Source organism: Pteronotus mesoamericanus, unplaced genomic scaffold (genome assembly GCF_021234165.1).
Source record: "Pteronotus mesoamericanus isolate MK-2021 breed Mesoamerican mustached bat unplaced genomic scaffold, CSHL_Meso_final contig_179, whole genome shotgun sequence".
NCBI lineage: Eukaryota > Metazoa > Chordata > Mammalia > Chiroptera > Mormoopidae > Pteronotus > Pteronotus mesoamericanus.
In genome coordinates this window covers 1005830-1019637 of record NW_026555075.1, presented here as the reverse complement: position 1 = coordinate 1019637, position 13808 = coordinate 1005830, and the positions used below count along the sequence as shown (strand labels likewise).

General features: G+C 37.7%; 1 protein-coding gene across 5 annotated transcripts in view; it reads right to left on the bottom strand.

The window, feature by feature from the left end:
• Positions 1 to 13808, bottom strand: part of HECW2 (HECT, C2 and WW domain containing E3 ubiquitin protein ligase 2) — a 350566-nt gene that overhangs the window by 65148 nt on the left and 271610 nt on the right. For all 5 annotated transcript variants that reach the window (XM_054566699.1, XM_054566700.1, XM_054566698.1 and 2 more), the window contains 2 exons: positions 12618 to 12720; positions 10680 to 10776 (listed from right to left, as the gene is read on the bottom strand). In XM_054566699.1, the coding sequence (XP_054422674.1) occupies positions 10680 to 10776; positions 12618 to 12720 (200 nt within the window). The remainder of the gene's footprint in view (positions 1 to 10679; positions 10777 to 12617; positions 12721 to 13808) is intronic.

Here is a 13808-nt window from a genome sequence, read left to right as displayed (position 1 = left end):
CTCCTGAGGTCCAGCAGAGCAGAAGTACAACAGCTGAGGATATAGAGATGCAGCCACATAGAGGCTGACAATGCAGACTAGTCCCACACCCACATGAGGGAGATAAAACTCAGGAGATACCCCTTGGCTACAGATGTCCCCCTTGGAGAGTGAGGGGTCCGAGCCCAACACCAGGCCACTCACCCCGGGGTTCCAGTGCCAGGAAGAGAAGTCAGTCCCTAGAACTTCTGCTTGTGGAAACCAGAGCGGACAGTGGCTGAGTGAGATGCTGGCACTTCTGGAGTCCCAGGCACTTTCTCTTGGAGGGCCTGAGTGCAGACTTGCATGGACTTACTCCCTCTGAGCTCCAGAGCTGGAACAACAGCTTGAAAGGCCCCAGGGAAAAGCGAGAGGAAACGAACTGTCTAGCATCAGGGTGAGAGCTAGAGGGACAGCTTTCTCCCAGACAGAAGTGCTAGAAGAGGCCATTGTTCCTTTTCTTAGCCTTTTACCACAGAGTTGGCAGGTACATGCCATGCTTGAGTCTTCATCACCTTGGTCACAATTTTTCCTACCCTCATGATTCCCTGAGACCCTGCCCCATCAACTTGAGGGCCCACCCAAGCTGTTTCCAGTGATTTTTCCTTGTGAATAGCCTCATCCTTCAGACTTGCCTAAAACCACTCAAATAAGCAGAATCAGGCCTCAATGTGCCCCATACCTCTTACAAGTGGCTCCAAGCCCAGCATCAGCATTGACTCACAGCTTAGCTTTTCCTGGGTATCTCCAAATCTGGCAAAAGTAGCAGCCATCTGCAGATAGCTTTGTAGCTCATGCTGGATGGCCCCAAGCAGAACACAGGCAGAGGGTGACCTTGGACTGCACATCCTGGGAGGCGCCAGAGCCAGTGCACCTGCTGGACAGCTTTAGACTACATTGAAGCACCATACAACCACCCCCACAAGCAACACACTCAAGGGGTAAACTCAGCAGGCACCAGAACCCTCATAAGTAAATCCTGCTCTGTGGGGTGGGCCCCTGTACAGCTGATTTTCCATGGTAGTCACAGCCAGTTCTTGCAGCCAATCAGGCTGTGGGTAAATCCCTCCTGTTGACATGCCAACAGCAACCAAGGCTCAGCTACAACAGGACAGTGAACACAGCCAATGGTAGGGCAGAGAAGATGGTGTGGGGTGAGAAGCAGCATACTCAAAGTGCCCAGAGCACGTGAATGGGGAGGGAGGCTGTGTCACGAAACCCTACAAACACCTATTACATTAGACCACTCTACCACACCCAGGAGACATAGCACTTCTACCAAATACACAGACACAAACAACAGAGAGGCATCCAAAATGAGGAGACAAAGAAACAAGTCCCAAATGAAAGGACATAAAAAAACTCCATAAAATAAATAAACAAAATAGAGACAAGCAATCTACTAGATGCAGAATTCAAAACACTGGTCATAAGGATGCTCAGTGAGTTTAGAGAAGAGTAGATGAACTTAGAGAGAACTTCAAAAGCATAGATAAGGGCATGGAAGCCATAAAAAAAGAACTACTAGATGAAATAAAGAATAATTTACAGGGAATCAACAGTAGAGAAGATGAAGTCAAGAATCAAAACAGAGATTTGGAAATATAAGGGAGCAAAAAGCACCCAAGTGGAACAGCAAAAAGAAAAAAGAATCCAAAAAAAGAGAGGATAGTGTAAGGAGCCTCTGGGACAACTTCAAGCTCACCAACATTCACATCATTGGGATGCTGAAAGGAGAGAGAGAGCAAGAAATTGAAAAGCTATCTGAAAAAAATAATGACAGAAAACATCCCTAACCTGGAAAGAGACATACAAGTCCAAGAAGTGCAGAGTCCCAAAGAAGGCCACGCCTTCTTTGCTTATGATGCTGAACACATCATAATTAAAGTGCAAAAGATTAAAGACAAGGAGAGAATCTTAAAAGCAGCATGAGAAGAGCAGTTGGTTATCTACAAGGGAGCTCCGATAAGACAGTTGATTTCTCCACAGAAATACTTTAGTACAGAAGGGGTTGGCAAGAAATATTCGAAATGATGAAAACCAAGGGCCCTACAACCAAGATTACTCTACCCAGCAAAGCTATTATTTAGAATCGAAGGACAGATGAAGAGTTTCTGAGACAGGAAAAAGCTAAAGGAGTTCAACACCAAACCAGTATGACATGAAATGTTACAAGGTCTTCTTTAAGGAGAAGGAAAAGCCCTGACTGGTGTGGCTCAGTGGATTAAGCACTGTCCCTCAAAGTGAAAGGTCGCTGGTTGGATTCCCGGTCAGGACACATGTCTAGGTTGTGGGCCAGGTTCCCATTTGGGGGCATGCAGGAGGCAACCGATGGATGTTTCTCTTGCACATTATGTTTCTCCCCCTCCCTTCTCCTCTCTCTAAAAAAAAATGTTTTAAAAAATAAGAAAAACAAAAGAAAAAGATTAAAAATAATAAAAATAAAATAGCAATAAATACATATCTACCAATAATTGAATCTAAAATCCAAAATAAACAAGCACAACAAAAACAGACTCATAGATAGAGAACATTTTAATGGCTGCCAGATGGGAGGAGTTTGGGGGATTGTGTGAAAAAGGTGAAGGGATTAAGAAGTACAAATTAGTAGTAACAGAATGGTCATGGGGATATTAAGTACAGCATAGGGAATATAGTCAATAATCTAATAACTATGAATGGTGTCAATGGGTAAGAGATTTATCAGGACAATCACTTAGTAAGTTATATAATGTTTAATCACTGGGGTGTACACCTGAAACTAATATAATATTGTACGTTAAATATAATTGAAAACTATAAAGTGATTTTAAAAAGAGATGAAACAAAATATTAATAACAACAATGCTGTGTGCTACAGAAATTAGCCAAGTTTTCAAAATAAATTGTTATGCTATAATTTCCTGAGATCTAAAATGACATATTAAAATATACAAAGATATACAAATTGTTGTATTAAAAAGATGGATTATGTATCTTTATGAGTTTCTGTATAATTGAAATGTAATTACTTGAACTTTGGGATAAATAGTTATATAAATATGGGACTTAAGTGCATATGAAATTGATTGGCTTACCACATATGCAATATGCATTCTGTACAATATAAAATGTGCGGTCCTATTAGAATTAAAAAGATGAGTAAGATCTTGATCTTGACTTCATGCAGCTTCCACTTGATTTGGAACATACATATATATAAAGATAAATATGGTAGAAAAACACAAGATATTTTTTAACACTTTAAGCACAGATGGCACTCTAATGCTATTTCTATTATAAATTACTATAAAATTCAGACACAAAAGCCTCATGATTTTTAATACAATGACACCCTTATATGTCTGCAAGAATGTTTTCAGTAAAATGTGACCCAAAGAACTGATAGTAACAACTTATTCAATGGGATGCATTTATAGCATCCATTTGTATGTAGGCTGATGTGTATGAAACAAACTTAGTTTAATTTTAGCTTAGTTTATTTTTCTGAAGACAGTTTCCAAGACTATTTAAATCCATTGAGAGACACAAAAAAATACATCATTAGCATAGAGGGAATGTATATTTTGTTTACTTTCTAAGAAAGGCTTCTGATTCACTAATAACTCCCCAATTTATCTAAACATATGTAAAAAGATTTCATTAAAAAGTACTTTGTGCTATCATCAATGGTAATGCATTTTGGAATGGACTATTATTTTGGGTTTGAGGAGTGCAGTGAGGCTCAGTTCAACACTGATAATTTTCTTGGGTCCACACAGAGTCCATTTCTAAAGAGCTACTGAAGAAAGATGACCTTTTGCTGAACTGTTTTCTTGATAAATGCAACAGAAGATAGCAAAAATCAAAAGTGGAACAGACAGGCCTAAAATATGGTTATGCTTCATGCAAGATAATAGTTTGCAAACACAGACTGAATTATTTGTTAGCAAGAAAATACAATGCTTTGGAGAAATGTTCAGTGGATGAACTTATGTATAAATTGGGAAATTTTTCAAAGTTATATCAGGGAACTATTGTATATTTATGGGCAAACAAATTAATAAATACCTGGACATTATACTTTAAAAGAATCTGAACTCATTTTGGCTATGAGCATTCTTCTTTTGGGTCTTTTTTCATCTTAGTGATTGTCTAGTTAACAGTTATGAAATTCCATGCCTGGAAAATGTGAAACCTAGACATACACATGATACACAAGTATATGTGAAAAGCCTATATTTAACTATAAATTAGAATGTCCATTAAAAGAAAACACAAATAGCAATTATTCCTTTTGCAGAAGCCATACAATAGATGACAGAGTCTAAGAATCTGTGCTCCTTACCATCCTATGTAGCAAAATCCCTAATCTCTCATTAGATCTATAAGATTAGTTGCCTGTGCAGTTGTTTTGATGTACCTTTGGAAGGCTTCTGAAATGTTATCTCAACGATATTGCCATGGTGTTGCTTGATCCTCAGTAATTCTGCTGAACCTTGAGCCAGAAGGCTCAGTCCTCCGTGCAGGCATGGAAGAACTGAGGCCAGTGTTGACGTATACATGTTTTAGAGCAAAGGTTCTGTAGGAAACAGCATAATGTAGAAAGCCTTCCTATTCAGAAGTTACTCATGGAACTCAAGAGACTCCTTCTGTATTTTAACTTCATCCACAGAATCATATGGTTCCATTTATATGTATGATCAGTTTCAGGGATGGTGGTTTTGAGAATCAGAATAAATTTATAGGCAAATTACTTTAAACTGAGTCTTTGTGATGTAATAAGGAAAAAGAAACTACTAAAGCAATATTAATTTAAATTTGTGGTATGCTTGCTACTGCGTACACAGTATCAAGGGCTTTAGGTAAATTGTCTCATTTAATCTTCAAAAGGACCCTGTAAATTAGAAGCTCCTATTTCTGTTTTCCAGATGAGGAAACTATAACTTGGAGTGGTTAAATGCTTGATTCAAAGTCAGTTGGCAAGTAAATTGCAGAACTAGAATTCAAAGTGTGTCTGACCCCAAACCTGAACTTTTAAGATTTATATTCTACTAATTCCTAAGAGCAGTTAAGAGTTGGCTCCAACTTTTAATCAGGTGGTTTAAAAAATTCAATAATTACGTCTATGTGAATAGTCCATAGAAAAATAATAGTTCCCGATATAGAATTTCCTTTTTCTCTTTTATTTCCTTTTTATTAAATTTATTGGGGTGACACTGGTTAACAAAATTATATAGGTTTTGGGTACACGGTTCTACAATACATTATCTGTACACTGTACTGTGTGCTCAATACCAAACACGAGCCTTCGTCCATCACCATTTAATGCCCTTATACCCTCCCCTACCTCCCCTAAACACCCCTCCCCCTAGCAATCCCCACACTGTTGTCCACGTCCATGAGTTTCTTTTCTTTTTTTTTTAATGCTCAGTTTTCCCACAGCCGTCCCTACCCTTGAAGCTGTCAGTCTGCTCTTTATCTATGAGTCTGCCTCTATTTTGCTTGGTAGTTCATTTTGTTCATTAGATTCCAAATAAGTGAAATCATATGGTACTTGTCTTTCTCTGGCTGGATTATTTCACTTAGCATAATAATCCACAAGTCCATCCATGTTATCCCAAAGGATAAAGTTTCCATATTTTCTATGGCCAAGTATTATTCCATTGTATAAATGTACCACAGCTTTTTAATAATTGGTCTGCTTCCAAATTTTTGCTATTGTAAATATTGTTACAATGAACACAGGGGTGAATATATTCTTTTGAATCAATGTTTCAGGTTCCTTTGGATAAATTCCCAGAAATGAAATCACTGGGTCATAGGCAGTTCCATTTTTAACATTTTGAGGTGACTCCATACTACTTTCCACAGTGGATGCACGTTGTGAGTGGTCCATAGAAAAACAATAGTTTCCTATATAGAACTTCTGTTATCTAAATTTGGTACAACAAAGATCAAAAGTTAGTAATGTTGGTTCCAGACACCTGACTGAGCAGTAAACAAATGAGGAGAAGACTAGAAGAGAAAACTAGGGATGCCTTAACAGGAAAATGCATAAGGATCAGCAGAAGTAAATTTATGCTATTTTGACCATGTAGCTCAGATGTTAGCTAAGATCAGTATTTCCGGTGCGATAATAAATGTAGAAAAATTTATTTGCTAGAAAACTGGAAAAGAAATAGGTCAGAAATTTTGAACACTGGGCTTTGTTTTATGAAAGCCAGCTTTTGGAAACTTCAGTTTTTTTATTACATAAAATTCTGTATTGTTTGAGAATTTCACAATGGCATGTGCTATTTTTAAAATGAAAAAAATTAGAGTACAATTGAGCAATAACAAAATTGCAGGGCTTTTAAAATAGGATGATAGAAAGAAATAGCAGGTCATAGCCTGTGTTTGTTTCTATTGTGGTGGACCCTGAGACATGTATCCATTTGTCTTCTGTGGCTCACAATTTCTTCACTTCCAAGTTACTAATTTACTAAAGGCATACATATGGAATGGATAAATTTACCAAAATGAAGAAAAAGAGTATCACAGATCACATCCTCACGGCAAGGGCACTTATTTAGGAAGCACTAAAGAAGGAATCATCTTGGAGCCCAAAATTATTATCACTGATGCCTGGGGACAGTCAGACTAGCAGGGAGCAGATTGACTGGCTGGACCTAATAATCACACAAGGGGTGAAATTCTCAACTCTTAATCCAGTGTTACAACACCCAGATCCTTGTTGATAATGCAATACAGTACAAATACCAATACCAAAATTTTTCCTAAATTGGTATTCGTTACATTCACCCATAAAATATTGTTAAAAGATTGTGTTTTCTTAATATGTTTGTCTCCGGATAAAATAGGAACATTTTTCTTTTGGCTTTTATGGTAAAGTCACATGCATGGTTAGTCTTTCAATGAGAAACAGTAATAGGACATAGGAATCCAGTGGGGACGCTACCCATTGGATGGAGGTGGTGCTGACTTCTGGATGTTGATTTTCTCAGGAAATAAAACCTCTTCTGAGGTTAAAAAGAAGACAGAACTTGTTAGCATTCATCTTTGCACCATAGACAAAGTTAGAGGGAGCAGTGATTTAAACAGCAGTTGAAAACCATTATCACACTGCATGGAAACCAGAGCCATTGCGCAAGGAAAGCCGCACAGGTGGCGTCCAGCAAGAGGAGCAGTGTATAGATAGAAACCAAATAAACTGCTTGCCATCTTCTGGTTCAGGAGGAAGGAATGATAAGCAAAACAGGCACAACAAAGAAATGTATCTACTTGAATTCCCCAAGGGCTAACACTTTTCCTCATCATATAATGGAGAAAACGAGGGATTTCTCTTTTAAGTGGCTGGGCCGCAAAGAAGGACGAATGTACACAGAGCTATGCTGGTACTGGGAACCCTTGCTCGGGAGAAGAATATAAGGTTCACAGTTACCTTTGACACATAATTACTCAGTGCTTCTATTCCATGCATGAATCTCTTATCACAAATATCACTGAAACACGAGATTAGAGAACCCCAGCTGGCTCCCCACACTCACGTTTGTGGGAATGCTTCTTACAATGCAGTTTCTAAGTATACGAAACAGAATGTTCTCTTAGATAGACAAACTTCCCCATTATGTTGTTATGATAAGCAAAATGCTTAACTACCAAAAACTTTTCAGAAAAAAGAAGTGCACTGTGATACACACTTTTTGTAAGAGGAACAGCATTATCTCATTGCTTTAAATTCTGGCTTCCCTCTACTTATCATGAATGCATATGCTTTTTATGGTTGGATTCTGTAAACAGTTTTAGAAAGTATAAATGAAAACTTATTCCAAAAGTAAGATGGAAACTTACTTAAACCTATCAAGTAATTTTTTAGCAATTGATTACCATATGAGATCTACCTTAGAAGAAAGATTATACTTAACTGAGGGTCCCAAGTATGGTTAAAAATAAAAATCCTCAGTAATCTTTAGGAGATTAGAGACTTTCAAGGCTCTGAAAAGCAGAAGAAAACAAAAAACAAAACTGGAAGCTGCCAATGGGGTCTGAAGCTTTTCCTTTTGTTAGGATCTGTTAAGGTTGGTTCTATCAAGTCATTAAAGAACAATGATAATATTAGATGCCCTGTTCAGGTAGATTAAATCATCTGATCTCTGAGAGAGGAGATATGAAGAAATGTTAAAGTGGCAAAAATAATAATATGTAGAGCAGAGCAAAAGTGAAAAGCTTTTAGAGTTTCTGCTTTCTTGTTCTTTTTTGTGGAGGGTGGGGTAGCTTCATAAGAACAGATACTGAGTTGGAGAGAGAGAGAGAGAGAGAGAGAGAGTGTGTGTGTGTGTTAAGGCTGGAGTTAGTAGAAAAAAAAATAGAGTTCTTTTTATTTTGTGATTAGCAAATGAGGAGGGATTTTGTTTGCTAGTTCCTTTTGCTTTGTGGCTCAGAATCTGTACCATGTCTTATCAGACAACAGAGGAGCTCATTTCTGCAGTTTTAGTAACTAGAACACAAGATTTTCCAGTGTATGTCATAATATACCAATGTACAAAATGACAACTTGCATAATTTTTATGAACTTTTGTGCTTTAACACAGCATTCTTGTCAAGTTGGGCAAGAAAGCACTGAGGCTTGAGTTAGATGTCAACTAACATGAAACTGGGATTTCTATATAAGCAACAACTATAGTGTCATGCTTGAACTTTAGACAGTAATGACAACTTTAAAGGTATGAGAGACTGATAGGGGATGGGTGGGGTGGGCGAAGGGAGACAAAGGGTACCAACTTCCAGTTATAAAATAAGTAATGGGAATGTGATATGTACAACATGGTGACTATAGTTCAGCGATTTTCGACCTTTTTTATATCATAGCATATATAAACTAATTACTAAAATGCTGCAGCACACCAAAAATATATAATATTTTTTGCTGATCTGACAAAAAAATTAGGTATAATTTTGATTCAGTCATACCAGGTGGCTAGTGCTGTGTTGGCTGTTGTCATTTTTTAATTAGACACTCTAGGGGAGAAGAGGTCAGTGCCCCTGACTAAACTGTCATGTATTGTATGTTTTAAAAATTATTGTGGCACACTGGTTGAAAATCATTGCTATAGTTAATAATACCATGTTGCATATTTGAAAGCTGCTGAGAGTAGATCTTAAAGCTCTCATCACAAGAAAAAAATTCTAAAACTATGTATTGTGACAGATGTTAACTAGACTCATTGTAGTGATCATTTTGCAGTATATGCAAATATCAAATCATTATAGCAGATACCTGAAACTAATATAACGTGGCATGTCAATTATACCTCAATAAAAAAAGAGACTGAGAACATCTAAGAAGGATATTTGGTCATTTATTTCCAAGTATATTTATACACATTCACTATATACAAAGTGCTACTCTAGATATCTGAGCATAAAATAATGCTCAAATAATGATGACTTGAATAACATCACTATTTGTTTGGACCTTATAATCTAATAGAAAATAAAGCATAAAGGCTCAAAAAAGTCTAATTAAAGCACAAAAGGCATACAACAAAAATAGTACAAAAGACAGTTTGCTATATTAGACAATTAATTATCAAATCAGTGTCCAGACCAGAGCTTATTAAATAAATTTGGCTGTGCTGTTGAAATTATATAGAGAGGTTTTTAAAAATTAAGTGCTTCTGCTGTACCCCAGGCCTCCTGAACTTAATTTCTGGGCAGGGCATGGAAGAAGAATAAGGGGTATAAATTCAGAGCAAGGAGAGGAGTTGGGAGAGGCCTAGCATTTTACACTTTATAGAACTCCCCAGGTGGTCCTGATGTAAGCAGTTTGGCACAACCAAGCGGAGGAGTATTTGAGAATCGCTGCTTTGGGTCCGGGGGGCAGCAATGGGCAAACATATTTCTACCGGTAAATATGGCACATAAACCAAATGGGCTTTCAGTTATGGCATATTTTCAGTATTAACTCACACTTTTTCCATCTCTACAATGAGGTTGAGAAATATTAGCCTGGATCATGAGAGGGAGATGACACAGTGAGGTAGAGTGGCTTCATGGAGCGGCAGTTTGCATTGAGTTTTAAAGGCTAGATCTTTCTTGCCCAACATAGAAGAGAAAATCTTGCCAGGGAAAAGGAAAAGCATATCTTCAGGTAAGTAAAACTGGGCTTGAAGCATGATGCATTGAAGAGTTGTTTCAAAGAAAGGGCTCATGCAGGGGATCACTGGACTCTAGACAGCATCGGATTCCCTCCTAGGGTTCCACTGCGTTTTTATTATGGAAAAGTGTGAACATCAAGTCAAGGATTTTCTCAATCTCAGTTCAATAAACTCTATGTTACTTTTGTTTACTCAAGATACTCTAAAAGGTTAGTTTCTTATTATTTTCATTATAACCTGCACATCTAGGATGCATTCTTGGCTGTGAATTTTTGTTCCTTTTAAATATTCTTTAAGGAAGGTTCTAGGTTCTTTAGTCAATTTTATTCACCGCTTGTACTTAATAGAGAAAAGCCAGGACTACAATGAACTGGTGTTATGACATGAAGTGTTTGCCCACAGGATGCCTTTGCTCAGAATGCCAGAAGGAAAGAGTAAATTTCCAAGACGATTATCATTGATACTGAAGACCTGAAAGTTCAGACATATGCAAATTGAACCAAATACCAGTATTATGGTTACCTGAGTGAGTGATTCCTGGTAAGATCAGGTTGACGTTCTTGTAGAATTTCAAAGATATTGGGTTGGCGCAGAAATGCAACAATCTTGTCATTATAAGCTGAAAAATCAGAAAACATAATATTAAAAAAATATGTTATTAGTTTTATGCATATAAATCCACACTTTAAAAAATCTGCTTTTCTAGTTAATATTCCTGCTCCTCAAAGTTTGGAGTCACCGGATACTTAAATTCCAATTTGTGTCTATCCTGTTACGGGACATACTTAAGTACTCATTAAACTCATTTGATGAGCCATGCTTGTCATCAAATTGCAAGATGAGATCACCAAGACTTAGAGAGATATTGATCATTTAGGTTACTGCTTACCAAAATCAACTTAATAAGTAACTGTTAGAAATGGAAAATTATTTTCTGATTAAATATCAGCCATGGAGAGAGGTAAAGAGGTAGAACAAGTCACCAAAATGCTAAAGTCGCTAGCAACAGCTACTACCAAAATGCAGTGGATAAATCATTTTCAGATTCTATGTGGAAATAAATGCCATTAAGCCACACATAAGCTCTTTACAAACTAACTGCATCACATAACCAGCATCAGTAACTATGTTCATATAATATGTTAAAACAAAAATTTATATCTTAGTCAAGGCTTCCTAATGTCCATAGAAATTTAAAAAGTTACATAGAATTTATTAAGGCTCTTTTAATACCTCTTTTGTCAAGAAAACTAGATTCATCTTATATTTATTTATAGTCAGAAATATAGATATATTTAAACCATAGAACTGAGAGTATGAATTCTCAAACATTAGAAATCCTAGTTCAGTCAACACTCTTGGGTTCATCAATATGAGCAAGAAACATGCTTTCCTTTAACTAACCAGGGATCAAACAAAAGAAATATAATTCTCTAGACATTTGCTGGTTAAATTTTATATCATGCTGCCTATACATATACATTTTAGTTAAAAATAAGTAAAAATTTAAAAAATACTATTTGCTAACATGGAATTCCATTGTCAAAATGTCCCTAACTGCGCATTTCAGCACATACCAAAAATAAAACCACCTTGATAACTGAAATTTATTGAGGAGTTTTTACATTTCATTCAGGATTAGAGAACAGGTAACCTTCTGAACAAAAATTTTAAAGTGTGTTAAAATTCTGTGTGCAGTGTTTAGTATTCTCTTAGTAATGGCATAATAAACAGACTGTTTACTGTGACCCAAGATTTCTTCTTTTCCAGTGGCTGCCAAACTTCTTTAGGACATGGATGTCACATTACATTTCATGGTAAAAATTTTCTTTTAAAAAAAAAACAACCAGTAAACATTTTAAAGAAAAAAAGAGACAAATGGACAACTTCAAACGTAAGATGGCACAGGGAGCCCACAGGGCCGCCGCCAGTCGGTCTGTGTCTACCTCACCTGCCTGAGGGCCTCTGGGTCTGACAACTGATCTACTTGAACTTCATCACTTTAATAACAACTCAAGTTCTCAGGCCTATTTGCCCACACTTGTTTATTTTTATTTTATAATTTTACTCCAAAATTTCCTACAAAAAAACTCTCCGGAATGAGCCATCACTGCTTCCTTATTTTGAGAGGCTACTGCAGGCTCCCACACCATTGAAATACTTAATTTGAAATGACCACATAATACAGTTGCCTTAACAACTTACTTTTCTTTAGCTTCAACAATCTAATGTAATAGCTCTACTCAGAAAAGGTAGAACAGTATTAAAAAATCTCTTCCTATAGGAGTTCATAAGATTTAAGTACTTTGAGATGTAAATCAATTTCTTGGGGCTAATGGAACAGTTTCTCAGTACAGGGCAAAAGCAGCAGGCTGACAATGGGGAAGCATCAGCACGGAATGCGTAGTACACATTGATGTGAAAAGCAAAGATAAGGATTTCTGGAAAGTGATGACATACCCACTGGAACCATGTCCTGGTACTGTGGCCTACTGACGGTGTTGAACGTGCTTGACGGCCTGGGAAGAACTGGGGGCCCCGCATGTCGAGAATCCTCTCCTACCTGCAACACAAGCATCATTTATGTTCGGCACCAAGACCTGGAGTGCTTTATATCAGCACCTGAGCCCAGTCTTTCCAAACGCCTGACAATGAGCATTGGTAAGTTCCAACTGATCAGAACAGATGCCAGGAGAGGAGCTGACACAGGATTCTCAAAGGCTCTGCTTTACTTGCTGAATTGAGTAGAGGGGTTGGGGCATCCAGGTCCTCGACAGGGGCAGGGGCAGTGACCATCTACCATGTGATATAGGAGAGTTCTATATGCTTTCAATTACTGGGGCTGTGGAAGCGAAATAGCAGACCTGTTCATGAGGAACAACTTCTGCCTTGACAGAACACACATCTGCAACAATACACTCAGAGGAAAGACCTGAGCGGTACAAAATACATCCAGGCAGTGCCAGGCTATGTCTTCTTCTGGCTAAGGCGGGCCAGGGAATTCCCTGCCTCAGCAGAGGAGGGGCCGAAGAGCAGCAGTCTTCATGTGGGTTTCTCAGTGCGTATATTATCTCCTTCGAAGCAATTTTTCTTGCCTATTAGAGCACCCGGTACAACAGCCCTTTCTGGTTTGAACCTCCCACACCAGGGAGCTAATCATAGCAGGTGTGGAGGAGCTAAATAGGGTTGCCTTGACCTGAATTATTTATGGTACCTATTATAGATTTAAAAACTCATACCTATAAGAAGACAAAGGAAAAAATACTCTGACCAGAAAACTAACACCACTTTAGCTTCTGTTTTAGCACCCTCCCCATTGCCCGCCCCCCATACTACAGAAATCTTTTAATACAGCAGTAGAACAGTAGGATAAGAGAATAAGAGCACAAAAAGCAAAAGAACATCATGGATTTATAAACTGGTACTTTTAAAATAGAGCTTCTACTCCCATCCATTCAAATATTCACAGTCATTTGACCATATTGCATCAGTGAGGGGTTTGGTGACCGTTTTTCTAAAGGCCCCAACACTGAAACTGTCATCCCCACCCTGTACTGCCTGCTTACCCTTCAAGAATGCTTACACTCATTCAAAGTGTAGTTCACACAGCCCCTCCTTGAGGAAGACTTCCCTTCCCTTCACGCGGAGATT